The 14,688-nt window shown below is 44.1% G+C and overlaps 1 protein-coding gene and 1 long non-coding RNA gene across 6 annotated transcripts in view; one reads left to right on the top strand and one right to left on the bottom strand.

The window, feature by feature from the left end:
• Positions 1-9,887: 9,887 nt before the first annotated feature.
• LOC131517660 (uncharacterized) lies at positions 9,888-12,626 on the bottom strand. Of its 2 annotated transcripts, none has more exons than XR_009264735.1 (3): positions 12,529-12,626; positions 11,829-11,901; positions 9,888-10,294 (listed from the first exon to the last, which is right to left on the bottom strand). It is a non-coding gene; the product is annotated as an uncharacterized LOC131517660 (long non-coding RNA). The 2 variants fall into 2 exon arrangements; XR_009264734.1 differs by lacking the exon at positions 12,529-12,626 and adding an exon at positions 12,203-12,429.
• A 25-nt stretch (positions 12,627-12,651) lies between these two features.
• TRIP11 (thyroid hormone receptor interactor 11) overlaps positions 12,652-14,688 on the top strand; it is a 62,863-nt gene continuing 60,826 nt past the window's right edge. For 2 of the 4 annotated variants that reach the window (XM_058740055.1, XM_058740054.1), the window contains exon 1: positions 12,655-13,186. In XM_058740055.1, the coding sequence (XP_058596038.1) occupies positions 13,048-13,186 (139 nt within the window). In that variant the 5' untranslated portion in view covers positions 12,655-13,047. Of the gene's footprint in view, positions 13,187-14,688 lie in introns of all 4 variants that reach the window. The other 2 variants (XM_058740057.1, XM_058740056.1) reach the window with 2 other exon arrangements.

Here is a 14,688-nt window from a genome sequence, read left to right as displayed (position 1 = left end):
GGTTTCCTCCTCATTGGCCTAACGTGATCCCCTCCACCTCTGGTCTAGCGGCTTCTGGCCGAGGGGCCTCCACCGGGAGCCTGCTGAAACCAGTACCGGACTGAATTAAAACCCAATCGGGGACCATTTCGTAGGGAAGTTGGCTGTACAGACTACATGTGTTGGAATGTCACTTAGAAGTCCACATGATGGACTTCTATCTTTACTATTTTTCATCAGTGTCCCCTACTCACTACTGAGGTTACCAAATTGGATAATTTCCTCTTGTAAAACTTTTTGAGTGTTTTTTATGGGTTAAAAACAGCATGGCCTTCACGGCAAGGCATGGCATAGCCTTCAAGGCAAGGCAAGGCATGGTATTTCACTCCATTCACCAGGCACCCATTTGTAGCCCAGGATGCAATGGGGCAGGGTAGGGGGGACACGGGCATCCCTCCCATGGGGTCTTTATGTTGGAATGGTGATCAGTAGCGATTATATTCGAAGGACACCTCCGATTGCCTTTGACGCCTGGAACCTCTAAATATCCTGTGTGGGATGCCACCTGGGAATCAGGGGGGATTTTTTGGTCATGGACCTTTTCTGCTTTTCTAGGAATGTGGGATCTTCTTCAGTCCCCAAGGACTCTCCCTTGGGATGCCTTTTAACCCACTGGAATCAATTCGGATTCCATGATCCAAGGGAAAACAAACAAACAAACCAACCCTGATCTTCTTTAGTAATATTGCCTGGCCTCAGTACTCCTTAGAAGATGAGGGAAATGGCCCATTAATGGAACATTAAACCTTAATACAATCTATCAGTTACATCTCTTCTGCAAGAAACAGGGCAAATGGACTGAGGTACCCTATGTCCAGGCTTTCACGGCCCTACATCAGGATCCAGACCTGAGGGCCTCCTGCAGAATGTGTCTATCCACTAGCCAGGTTAACAAACCCCCGTCTGGACATACTGGATGATGAATATCTAAATAGACCCATGCCACCTAACAAATCTGGAGGAATTACTGGCCAGTCCAGACAAACAGGAACCTGGCCCTGTCACTAGCCCCCTCTTTTATAAGCCCCAAGACCCCTCTGCTCCCAGCCCAGCTGGACACACTAGGAGTGGGAACTCCCTGTCTCCCAGGAGCTTCACTAAATTTGGATTGTATCCTCTTAGGGAGGTTGCTAATAGAGAAATGGGCACAATTAGAGTCTAGGTCTCATTCTCGATGGCCAGTCTGGCTCAGATAAAACAACAATTAGGACAATATTCTGAAAGCCCTTCTCAATTTATTGAGGGCTAAGCATTTATGATATTTGATCTGACTTGACAAGATATATATATATATCATATTAACTTGTTGTTGGACCTGAGAGTAAAAAAAAAAAAACCAAAAAACCCATATCTGGGCAGGGGCTCAAATGCAAGCTGGTGCAGCCACTCTGGAAACCAGTATGGAGGGTCCTCAAAAAACTAAAAATACCTACCTATGACCCACCAATTGCACTACTAGGCATTTATTCACGGGATACAGGTGTGCCGTTTCGAAGGGACACAGGCACCCCCATGTTTATAGCAGCACCATCAACAATAGCCAAAGTATGGAAAGAGCCCATATGTCCATCAATGGATGAATGGATAAAGAAGATGTGGTATACATATATAATGGAGGATTACTCAGCAATCAAAAAGAATGAAATCTTGCCATTTGCAACTATGTGGATGGAACTGGAGGGTATCATGCTAAGTGAAATTAGTCAGAGAAAGACAAAAATCATATGAATTCACTCATATGAGGCCTTTAAGAGACCAAACAGATGAATACAAGGGAAGGGAAACAAAAATAATATAAAAACAGGGAGGGGGACAAAACAGAAGAGACTCATAAATATGGAGAACAAACTGAAGGTTGATGGAGGGGTTGTGGGAGGGGGGATGGGCTAAAGGGGTAAGGGGCACTAAGGAATCTACTCCTGAAATCATTGTTGCACTAGATGCTAACTGATTGGGATGTAAATTTAAAAAAATAAATAAATAAATAAAACAAGTTAAAAGAAAAAAAAAGTTCACTGACGAACTGGCAATGAGAGACAGGGAACGTTATCCAATAGGTGGCGCTGCTGTCCAAAACACTGAGCCACACTGGAAATACCAAGAGAGTAGACTGGGAAGGGAGAGATGAGATCATATGATCACTTGTTTAACAGAAGGAATGAAAGAAGGATTCTTTAAACCTGTAAACCATGATAAAATTCAAGAAGTTACTCAAGGAACTGATGAGGATCCAGCTCTATTTCAGGGCCATTTAATAGAAGCCATCCATAAATATACAAATCTGGATCCAACCTCACCTGAAGGAACAGCTATACTAAACACTCATTTTATGTCAGTTGGCACCTGACATCTGCTGAACACGGACTAAAATGGCTCTCAGCCCTCAAACCCCCACCCAGTGCCTACTAGGGGTGGCCACTGGAGTCTTTAGTAATAGAGATGTGGTGTTAAAGCAAGAAAGGACCAGAGAGCTAAATTGCAGGGTAAGTACAGGCTCAAATATTGGTTGCCACTATCGCGTATTCCCTACAACATCAGACTAACCAGGGGTCAAAGAAAAAAACGGTATCAGACAAAGAATCAGGTAAGTTCCCATGGTATGGGTGTGGCCAGACTGGACATTGGAGTAAAGAATGTTCCAACAGGGGCACCTGGGTAGCTCAGTCAGGGAAGCATCTAACTCTTGATTTTGGCTCAGGTCATGCATGATCTCAGTTTGTGAGTCTGAGCCCTGTCATAGTTTGTGAGTTCAAGCCTGGCATCAGGCTCTGCGCTGACAGCACGGAGCCTGTATGGGATTCTCTCTCTTTGCCCCTCCCCTGCTCCTGCACTGTAGCTGTCTCTCTCAAAATAAGTAAATAAACTTAAAGAAAAACAAAGAACAAACACACAAACAAAAAGAACGTCCAAACCAAGGCTCTCCCCCGGGGCCAGGTCTTGTCTGAAAAAAAGACAAAAGCAAAAACAAAAACAAAAACAAAACAAAAATAAAATTAAAAAAAAAACAAACAACAGTGACATTGGAAGAAAGGAAGGCAGGAACTCGCTTCCCTGCCTGAGAGCAGGAACCAGAGGATGAGGCATGATGGGGCCCTGGGGCTGGTCTGGCTCCCTTTGACATCAAGATGACTGTGCCCCGGGTTACCCTGGATGAGGAAGGTAAGTTTGTCAATTTTCTTATTGATATAGGAGCCACTTTACTGTGTTCTTACTCAGCACTCTGGCTCTACCTGTTTTTCTAGCCATAAAATTGTTGGCGGAGAGGGGGAAACTAAAACATGCTGCCAAACAATGCCTTTAACTCATAAGTATAAGACTGTCACTTGGTTGCTCATGTTTTTCAGTCCTTCCATCTTGTCCCACTCCATTGCTTGGATGAGACTCACTGTATAAACTAGGAAGCAGATTTGCTCTTACTAAAGAAGAGGACAGCTTGTTCTCTTTTACATCTGGGGAATTAAAACCTTATCCTGGTATCCCTTCTAATATCTGGAAGGAAGTAAATTCACAGGTCTGGGATTGCGATGTCCCAGGATGGGCTCTTAAAGCCCAGCCAGTTAAAGTGACCTTAAAGGACCCAGGCATTATACCTCTTAAAAAAGCAATACCTATTAAAACCTGAGGCAAAAGCTGGGCTACAACCACTTATTGACAAATTTCTCAGACATGGTGTTCTCAAACACCTTGTCCATTTCCTTATAACACTCCAGTTTTACCAGTAAAAGAAGCCAAATGGTACAAGATTTAAGAGCCATTCATCCCAAAGTGCCAAATCCATATACTATTCTCACCCAGGTCCCTGGTGATCCTAACTGGTTTACAGTACTTGGTTTAAAAGACGCCTTCTTCTGCATCCCTCTAAGTGAGCAAACACAGCCACCATTTGCTTTGGAACGGGCTTCACCTTCAAACCCACAGGCTGCTCCATTGACTTGGACAGTTTTGCCCCAGGGATTTAGAAAAAATTCTCCTTTGTTCAGGGCCACACTTGGCAAAGGCCTCCGTGGAACCTCCTCACCACAAGGGACTATAATTCAATATGTGGATGACATTTTAATCTGTAGTCCCAGTAAAGAAACGTCTGATAGTAATTCTACAACTTTACCTAACTTCTTAGCAGACAGAGGGTATTGGGTCTCCCCTAAAAAGACACAAATATCTAGACAAAAATTACAATATTTGGGATATGAACTAACACCAGGACATCGTACCTTGTCTATTGACAGAAAAAAGGCTATATTAGATCTTGGACCCCCCAGCTACAAAGAAACAGTTCTGCACTTCCCTGGGTATGGCAGGCTTTTATCACCTGTGGATTCCTGGATTTGGGGTCTTAGCCAAACAAACGATCATATGATTCAATTAAAGGCCCCGAGGAAGAACCTTTACTCTGGACAAAAGCCCAGCAGACGGCCTTTCAAACATTAAAAACTAAACTTTCAACAGCCCTGGCTTTGGCTCTACCAAATTTAGAAGAACCTTTCACTTTATAAGTAGCAGAAAAACAGAGACAAGCTTTGCGAATTCCTACTCAAAAATTAGGAAATGAGAGGGCGCCTGGGTGGCTCAGTCGGTTAAGAGTCCAACTTCGGCTCAGGTCATGATCTCACAGTTTGTGGGTTCAAGCCTCGTATCGGGCTCTGTGCTGACAGCTCAGAGCCTGGAGCCTGCTTCAGATTCTGTGTTTCCCTGTCTTTCTGCCCCTCCCCTGCTTGTGTTCTCTCTCTCTCTCTCTCTCTCTCTCAAAAATAAATAAATAAACATTTAAAAAGTTAGGAAATGAAACAAGGCCAGTGGGATATTTTGCAAAGTCACTTGGTAATGTAGCTCAAGAGTGGCTGATTTCGAGCAGTATCTGCCACAGTCCTCCTGGTAGAAGGAGCTTCAAAACTTACTATGAGACAGTCCTTGACAGTGATGACTCCATACCAGGTTCAAAGTGTTCAGAGACCAAAGGCCACCAATGGATGACGGGAGGCCAACTTACTAAACAGGAGGCTACACGTTTAGACACACTGGAAATAGTACTCAAAATCTCTCAGATTTTAAATCCAGCTACCCTTAAGCCTGGACCTGACCATCATACTTCTCTGTTAGAACATAATTGCTCAGAAATTACTGATCTTATTTACTCTGGTAGACCTGAATTAAAAGATTCCCCTATTGAAAATGCAGATGACAATTAGTTGACTGATGGCAGTGGCATCCTGGATAATGGAGAAGGAAAAGCTGGATATGCTATAGTTAGTTTAATCAAGACCATTAAGGCAGAAGCCCTTCCAATAAATACTTCTGCTCAAAAGGCTGAATTAATAGCACTTACCTGTGCTCTTCAATGAGCAAAAGGCCTCTGAATATGCTTTCCCAATACTACATGCCCATGGGGCAATCTGGAAAGAAAGGGGATTATTATCAAGCCACAACTACCCAATCAAACATGGGCCTGAAATCATTACTCTCCGTGAGGCAGTACACCTACTTTAGAATCTAAAGGAAATAATTTGGCAGACCATGCAGCCAAGCAGGCAGCACAAAATAAACATTAAGTCTTATACCAGTTTTGACTCCAGTAAAGTCCATAACTCCAGCCTACTCAGACCAAGAGGCTCACATAGTACAGGAATGGGGATATCCAAAAATGCACAGGACCGGCTTGTTAAAAGGAAAAATCTTTTTTTTTTAATTTTTTTTAAACGTTTATTTATTTTTGAGACAGAGAGAGACAGAGCATGAACAGGGGAGGGGCAGAGAGAGAGGGAGACACAGAATCTGAAACAGGCTCCAGGCTCTGAGCCGTCAGCCCAGAGCCCGATGTGGGGCTCGAACTCACGGACCGTGAGATCGTGACCTGAGCCGAAGTCGGACGCTTAACCGACCGAGCCCCCCAGGCGCCCCAGGAAAAATCTTTACATTCAAAAATAACCAATGGAAGGTAATAGAGGGTTTACACCAGGCTACTCATTTGGGCAAAAATGCCTTAGAACATATAATTTTAAATATATATATTTAAAATTTTTTTTAATGTTTATTTAATTTTGAGAGAGAGAGAGACAGAGAGAGAATGAGACAGAGCATGAGCAGGGGTGGGGCAGAGAGAGAGGGAGACACAGAATCCCAAGCAGGCTCCAGGCTCTGAACTGTCAGCCCAGAGCCCGATGTGGGGCTCGAACTCACAGACTGTGAGATCATCACCTGAGCTGAAGTCGGATGCTTAACCAACTGAGCTACCCAGGCACCCCTAATTAAAAATATATTTGATGGGGTAAATTTAACAACCACAATTAAACAGGTCTGCCGATCCTGTATTGTTTGTGCACAAGTAAATCCAGAAAGCGCAGCTCACCCTCCTCCACTTTTGAAACTGGTCCAAAGGCGTGGAACATATCCAGGAGAGGACCGGCAGCCTGATTTTATACAAATTCCTCCTTACAAAGGCTCTAAGTTTCCACCGGTGTTTGTTGATACTTTCACTGGATGGATCAAGGCCTTTCCTTGTAAAAGAAAAGGCCATGGAAGTAATCAAAGTTTTGTTGCGAGAAGTTATTCCTAGATTTGGCTTTCCACAATCCCTGCAAAGTGGCAATGGTCCTACTTTTACTGCACAAATAACTCAACAAAAAGCACAGGCTTTAAAAATTAAATATTTTCTATATTCAGCCCGGCATCCACAATCCTATGGGAAGGCAGAATAAGCTGATCATGCTTTAAAACGGGGCGCCTGGGTGGCTCAGTCAGTTAAGCGTCCAACTTTGGCGCAGGTCATGATCTAGTTTGTGGGTTCAGGCCCTGCATTGGGCTCTGTGGTGACAGCTCAGAGCCTGGAGCCTGCTTCAGATTCTGCGTCTCTCTCTCTCTCTCTCTCTCTCTCTCTCTCTCTCTCTCTGCCCCTCCCCCTCTCAAGCTCTCTCTCTCAAAAATAAATATTGAAAAAAAATGTAAATGACGACACCATAACTAAACTTAGTTTACAGAATGAGGAAAATTGGGTTATTCTCTTGCCACAATAGGACTTCTCAGAATGAGAGCTGCTCCAAGGACTTAGCCCTTCTGAGTTATACAGAAAGCCACTTCTCACAGTGGACTTGTTAGATGAGGATTACCATGCTCTATTAAACTCTTCATTCGAGGCTGGTCTAATTCATAAGTTACTTAATGAATATACCTAACACATGCCTCCAAAACCTGACTCAACTGTAACTGGAAGTCCACCCGTGTAAGCTCCAGAGATATACATGGTTTATTTAAAAAACTGGAAATCGAGGACAGCAGGGGACTTAAATCCAAAACGGAAAGGTCCATATCGGGCCATATGTATTTGCGCTGCAGTAAAATTAGAAGGGCACCCTTCCCAGAGTCCTATACCTAGAAGAAAAGCTGTACCTCCTTTGCAGGAAGCCAATGAGCAAACTAACATGCCTTCTTACTCCCGTGAACCTGTAGGAGACCTCAAACTCCTCTTCAAATGACAAGGAAGGCTGTATATTTTCTCTTTGTTCTCTGTTCACCTATTTGAACTGACAATTCCTTTCTACAATGGACACAGCATTACACTGAGCTACAAAATCAAACCACTTATTGGCTATGTGGAGCCTTGCCCGTGTCAAGTACATCCAGGTTACCCTGGTGGGTTTCCCCATTACAGGGCACTGATTGGCACTCTCTACATACTTATACTTCAGAAATAATATAAAATGATACCCTCTTTTGCGATAAATCTATCACTAATGGGAATGTTTCTCCTTGGCTCATGATCAGTAAGACATGGAATTTACCAGGACGTTCCCAGATTTTCTCAGACCCTCAAACTATTAAAATATTAACTGACTTTGCAAGCCCACAAATTGATGCCTGCCAGTGAGTGTCTTAAGTTATGAAATCCTACTTATTGCTGTAACGGAGGAGGGTATATATCAAATTTGGGATACATATTTATGGCTCACACCCACTACTGGACAGCTCAGTCAAAAGGCACTTTTATGCTGGGGACAAAGAAATCATACCCATGACACCTGGGCAAATGGCCCATGTCATCTAGCGTGGCTATCTCTAGAAACATGCTCTTGGACCATTATACTCCAGGCGGACTGGTTTGCTTCTGTTTGAATACAGCCACCTGGAGTCAGATGGCTAGCTCCAAACAGAACCCACTGGTTACGTGGAACTAATCAACGGCCTTGGCTTTCTCCAGGGTGTACAGGTCATCGTACCTTGGTTTTTGCCTGGATTCATGGGCATGTTAATAAAACCATCACTACCCTGGTTAATCTTCCCAATTTAAAACAAAGATGGATATGGTCTGTTTTTCATTGCCATGATCACTAGCATCCACATTTGCACCATCTGCAGGGTTAGAAAGTATAATTTGGCACGTGGAAGCCCTTAACAAATATACCACAAAGGCACCCAACGATTCACAAACCAGCATCTCCTTACTCAATTACTGGAGTTGCACAAATGTGCAGAGCAGTTCTGCAAAACAAATGGCACAGGGAGGTACATGTGCCATTGTTAAAATATAATGTTGTGTATACATCCCAGATTATCATAAAAATGTCACAGGACTACTAAAAGATATGAATACTCAAATTGAGGCTCTACAAAATCCTTCCCTTTCTCTTAATGACTGGTTAAGTTTCTGGTTTGGAGGGAGGACTAAGGTAAACTATTAAGGGTCTCTTTGTTGGACTTCTCATTCTTATAGCCACTTTATTATTTTTTCTAATATTTGTTTATTTTTGAGAGAGAGAGAGAGAGAGAGCATGAAGGGGGGCGGGGGGGGGGGTAGGGGCAGAGAGAGAGGGAAACACAGAATCTGAAGCAGGTTCCAGGCTCTGAGCTGTCAGCACAGAGCTCGATGCAGGGCTTGAACTCACAAACCACGATCATGACCTGGGCCAAAGTCAGACGCTTAACCAACTGAGACCCAGGGGCCTCAAATGCTTTAATTCTAATATGCTGTTTTCTTCAATGTTTTTTTGTTTTGTTTTGTTTTGTTTTTTGCTTGGTCCCAAGACTCCATCACTACAAAAACTGCAAGTCAACAGATGATCCTTTCTACTCAAGGAGATTCATGTATCCAATCCACCTTGGATTTGGCTGCCTCTCCCTTTCTTAACTCCCACATCCTTAACTGACCAATGTTGACCCATAGGTAGGAACATCTCTACGCCCCTATTCAGCAGGAAGAAGTTACAGAAGATAAGGCCTTCCACCCCCAGCAACCTTAAAGATTTAAGGGTCAAAATTGTTCAGGGGGGGAAATGATGAGGAGAACAAAGGCAAGAAAAATGTATTTTAGGTAAATCTCCTAACAGCTTGCAGCCACTGATACCTGAGACACGCAGCGTGTGACATTCTTTGAGAAGTTCATGGCTGCCTTAATGCCTTAATGTTTATACTTCACTAAAAACTGAAAATAATGCTATCTTGACAACAGCCAAATATTCAAGGTCCTGTAAGACCCTGACTTCGGCATACAAAAATTCCTTAGTAACCTGCATTACCTCTACCCCCCTCCCTCCACAAATTAAACTACGTCATCAGCCACCCCTCCCACTTGCACGTACAGCTCTTTCTGCCCACGGGTCCTGTCCCTGTGCTTGAATAAAATCACGTTTTTGCACCAAAAACGTCTCAAGAATTCTTTTTTAGCCATTTGCCCATGAACCCCACTTCAAATTTCATAGTGTGGGTAAATCAAGCCCCACTTCAAGCACTGAGTTGGGCTCTGCACTGACAGCACGGAGCCTGCTTGGGATTCTCTCTCTCTCCCTCTCTCTCTGCCCCTCCCCCACTCACACACGCACTAATGTTCTCTCTCTCTCTCACAATAAAAAAAACCTCAGGGGCAAGATAAATAATATTTTAAAAACATTAAAAAATAAAATGGGTTTTTGCTTTACACTTGCATAAATAAACTCATTTAGATGGTTTCTCACAACAAAGGAACTGTTTTTTCTAGAGAAGTATCGATGATCCCACCTCTTGAGAAACAGAAACCGGGTTTCAGCTGATAGTGTTTTCATTTGCTTTTTTTGTTGCTAGCCATTGAGGTTTCAAAAATCCAAGGTTCAGGGGCGCCTGCGTGGCTCAGTCAATTAAGCATCCGACTTTTGGTTTCGGCACAGGTCATGGTCTCACAGTTCGTCAGTTCGAGCCCCACATCCGGTTCTGTGCTGATATTGCCGACTCTGCTTGGGATTTTCTCTTTCCCTTTCTCTCTGCTCCTCCCCGATCATGTTTTCTCTCTGTCTCTCTGCAAAAGAAATAAACATTTTTAAAAATGAAAAAAGAAAATCCTAGGTTCAGAATTTCAGCTGAGCAGCCTAGACCTCATTGCCTGGAGCCACTCACATTTATGGGCTCCTGTGCGGGGTTGGTTTTGCTATTCAGTTGTGTGTTAGCTCCAGGGATATTTGGCAGGAAAAGGAAGCGACATCATCAGCCCAAACTTCATCAAACTTGGATGTCTTTTGACTTTTTATTATAAAACATTTCAAACGTATGCAAAGTAAAAGACTAGTATAGTGAAGCCCTATGTACTCATCACCCAGCTTCAGCGATGATCAATTCCTGACAATTCTTATTTCATCTGCCCTGCTCCCATTATACTGAAGCAAGATCCCAAACATCATATCATGTTATTTATCAGAATCATCCTTAAAGTCTCTTGGGCCATAGTTCATCCCACAGGGAAAAAAAATCCCCCATAAGAAACTTTTAGAACATAGCTTTTGTGTTAATTACTTAATAAATGATGTAAAAACATGTTCATTAATTGCACTCTTTCATTAATGGCAGTGTCTTTATGGCATGACATGAATTTATAGGACAGCGCTCCAGAGAATTTACAGCTGTAGGAAACACAGGCTTGATTGACACTAAACTTTTCAGTTGTCCAGAAACCCACTTAGGTCCTATGTTCATGTGACTCATCTCAAAGCAGTTTCCCACTTCAATAATCGCGCCCCATCCCACTCAATAAAAGCTAGAGTCCTTACAATGGCCTACCAGGCCCTATGTGATCTCTGTCCTCCCACTCTTACTTCTTGGTCCTCATCCCTTATCATCCTTCCCCACCCCACTCTGCTCCAGCCATCCTTGCCTTTTTGGTAATCCTCTAACCTGCCAAGGATTCTCCTGCCTCAGGACCTTTGCATCAGTTGTTTCTTTCTGCCTGTACTGCTCTTTCCCAGATACCCACATATTTCACTTTGTTTTTCCTTAAGTAAGCTCTAGGGGCTTGAACTCACAACCCTGAGATCAACAGTCGCATGCTCTACTGAGTCAGCTAGGCACCCGGATATATGTCATTCTCTTAATTACTTCAAGTATCTGTTTAAGTATCACCCTATCAGTGAAGCCTTTCCTGACTGCCTTCTATAACATTACAAGTGTCCCCTCTCCTCATATCTTTTCCATATTATCCTTACCGTGTGTGTGTGTGTGTGTGTGTGTGTGTGTGTGTTTCTTCAAGCAGTCACCTGTCTTATATTTAGTACATTTTGTTTATCAGCTCTCCCTTCCCAATGGAATGCAAGCTCCAGAGACCAGGGACTACGTATGTCTTCTCCTGCTGTATCCCCAGTGCCCAGAATAATGGTAGACATACCAACTCTCAGGTCATCTGTGTGCTACATTTTTGAAACTTTACATACACTTAAAGAGAACTCACCAGGCACTGTTCCGAGCACTTAAAAACTATTAACCTTATTTAATCATCCTAACAACCCCATCATTCTCCATTTTACAAACGAGAAACTGACGCACTGAGAGGTTAAGTAACCTACCCACGGTCATACAGCCAGTGACAGATCCAGGCAGGTCCCAGAGTCTGCATACCTAGCTCTTCGGCACTGATGTCTTCCAAAAAAAAAAAAAAAAAAAAAAAAAAAAAATACACGGAAAACATTTGATAAACACCTCCGGAATGGGATGCAAATTCTTCATTTAAAAGCTTTTAAGGTGGTCTGCGTTTTAAACTTCATGGGTTAAATCGGCTTCTTGAACAAAGTTCTTGGTATATTCAAGAACGCAGGGTTTCAACTACGAGCTGTAAAGCTACCAGGGAAAATCACTACTATAGAAAGTAACCAACATGTTTTTCCTGCACGAACAAGAGTTCGCAACCCATCCTTTTTACTTGTGTATCCTTAACTCCTACCCTAGTGTCCGGTACAGAGCAGCCCGACAAGCTGTAGAAGAAGCGACACAGTAACCGATAAGTAAAGCCTCTTGCTGCACAGTGGAGCGGCCCCGCAAGTGCCCTTGCGATGCTGAATTCGTGGTACAGTTAAAATTAAACACTCAGGTTTCACCGACACAGTGGGTGGGTCCAGGAGCTTTCCGGGCCGCTCTGGCTTCGAAAGGCACCACTCGCAGAAGCTCTGCCTGAAGCTCAGGTGCAGGGAGCAGGCGCTACTGCGTCACCCCTTGCTCATGAGACCACACCCCCAGCGGCCAAAGCCTGTGCGCTACGTGGAGGCTGACCTTGCCCTGGCCGGCCGCTTTCGGTCCTCCGCGATCCCACGCTCCCTTGCGCCAAGGACGCGTCCGGCGGCTCCGCAGAGCCCTTCTATGCCACCGCGGCTCCTCTCTATGATCCATTGCCGCGTTTAGAGTGGGTGTCATGGCGGTCGGCGTCGAGTTGGCAGGAGTTGCCTTCGGAACTGGGGAAAGTCACTAAAGCAGAGGAAGAAGTGGCCCAACCCGGACGGTGGGAAGTCGTAGGAATGAGCAGAGGCCTCGCGGGGTTGACTGTGGCACTGGAGGCGGGCCCCTGGTAACGTCCCAGGCCAGGCCTCTGCGTTTCTAGGCAGAGTCGGGCCGTTGGTGGGAGCCCCCCGAAGCCGGCGTTGCTTAGGAACCCCTCATTGTGTTGTGGAATCTTGAGTGTTTTGATATGGACTAGCCCCGCGAAGGCGGTGGTTCGAGGACATTTGGCGGGGTCGTCCGACGACGCTGGACGCTTTGCTCGGAGCGGACCGGGTCGTTCTCTAACCTGCAGCGATGTCGTCCTGGCTTGGGGGCCTCGGCTCCGGCTTGGGCCAGTCTCTGGGTCAAGTCGGAGGCAGCCTGGCTTCCCTCACTGGCCAGATTTCAAACTTTACGAAGGATATGCTGATGGAGGGCACGGAGGAAGTGGAAGGTAACAGCTGGAGCGATGGGAGGGAGGGTTTTCCTGGGACCGTGGGAGCTCCCGTTTGGTTCCCACTTCCGTCCGTCAGGAGTGTCACTCCCTTTTTTCTTTACACTTTTGCCTCTTCTTAACCGATTTTCTCTAGACCACTGGGGTCTGGAGAAGAGTTCTGGTTGAATACTCTGTATACCTCAGAATGAAACTGTTCCCGCATCGAGTAGTTTATTTTTGTTTGGTTCTTCCACGCCCACCGCTTACTTTGCCTTTAACTTGGGGGCGGATCTGATCTTGATCCTTTTCCTTTGTATTGACTCGGGTAAAAAGTATCTGTGCCTCACATAGTCACTGTATTCCTTCGATTTTTAACAGTTGAAGCAACTCATTAAAATATTCACAGAGTCTTAAGCCCTTTCTGACTTGAACGTATTGTTAAAACGTTCCAGCTGAAATGTATTTTTGTGCCTACTTACCATTCCACCCATATTTCGACAGTAAAATAAGGAAGATAGCCCATTTGGGTATCTTTAGCAACTTTCGCTCATTTTTGAAGTCCTTATTTTGCTTTACTAATGAAGAGTGACCCAGAGTTACATGGTAATCGATAGTTGTGTTAACTAATATTTTGATTTCTTGATATTCTTTCCGAAAGTAGTATTTAGATCTAAAGAGTACTTTATTTTTATTTTTATTTTTTAAAAAATTTTTTTCAACGTTTTTTATTTATTTTTGGGACAGAGAGAGACAGAGCATGAACGGGGGAGGGGCAGAGAGAGAGGGAGACACAGAATCGGAAGCAGGCTCCAGGCTCCGAGCCATCAGCCCAGAGCCTGACGCGGGGCTGGAACTCACGGACCGCGAGATCGTGACCTGGCTGAAGTCGGAGGCTTAACCGACTGCGCCACCCAGGCGCCCCAAGAGTACTTTAATTTCAGTGTAGGTCTGCCTCCAGAGAGAGGATGGCCTGGTTTTTTGGATGAGAGCACTTCCTTGGATAATTTTATTTCTTATAAATTAATAAACTAGCATTCTGGTTTAACTTTTTATCCTGATTTAATCGAGCCTTTGTGTTTATTGGGTTGAAATAAACCCAGTTTTGATAAATTGATAAAAAGAAAGTATATTTAGAATTTCTGCCTTTCTACAAGGCAGAAACTATGGAGAGCTGCAGAAATCATTTTACTGCATGGAGTACACTTTGGGTGGGAGGTACATTAGGTGGGACAGGTTGGGGATGAAACGGAAAGGAAAGGGTCATGTGACTTTGAAATTTAGAACAGAAAAGGGCTGGATAACAAGGGAAATACTAGTCTCTCATTGTATCCTAGTTAGGGGAAAACAGTTGGCTATTCCTAGAAAATAGCATCCCCTCTGACATGACTGTCCTGTAGGCTTAAGGTGGAATTCATTTTGTTCTTCCTACCAGATGTGGTTCTGTATTCTCAATTTTAATGGTTTCATCATCTGCCCAATCTCCTAAACACGAAGTCTTTGTCACTTTTATTTTGCCTTTC

This window comes from Neofelis nebulosa, chromosome 7, assembly GCF_028018385.1.
Source record: "Neofelis nebulosa isolate mNeoNeb1 chromosome 7, mNeoNeb1.pri, whole genome shotgun sequence".
NCBI lineage: Eukaryota > Metazoa > Chordata > Mammalia > Carnivora > Felidae > Neofelis > Neofelis nebulosa.
The sequence above is the reverse complement of the archived record's forward strand: the minus strand, read 5'-3'. Positions and strand labels throughout refer to the sequence as shown.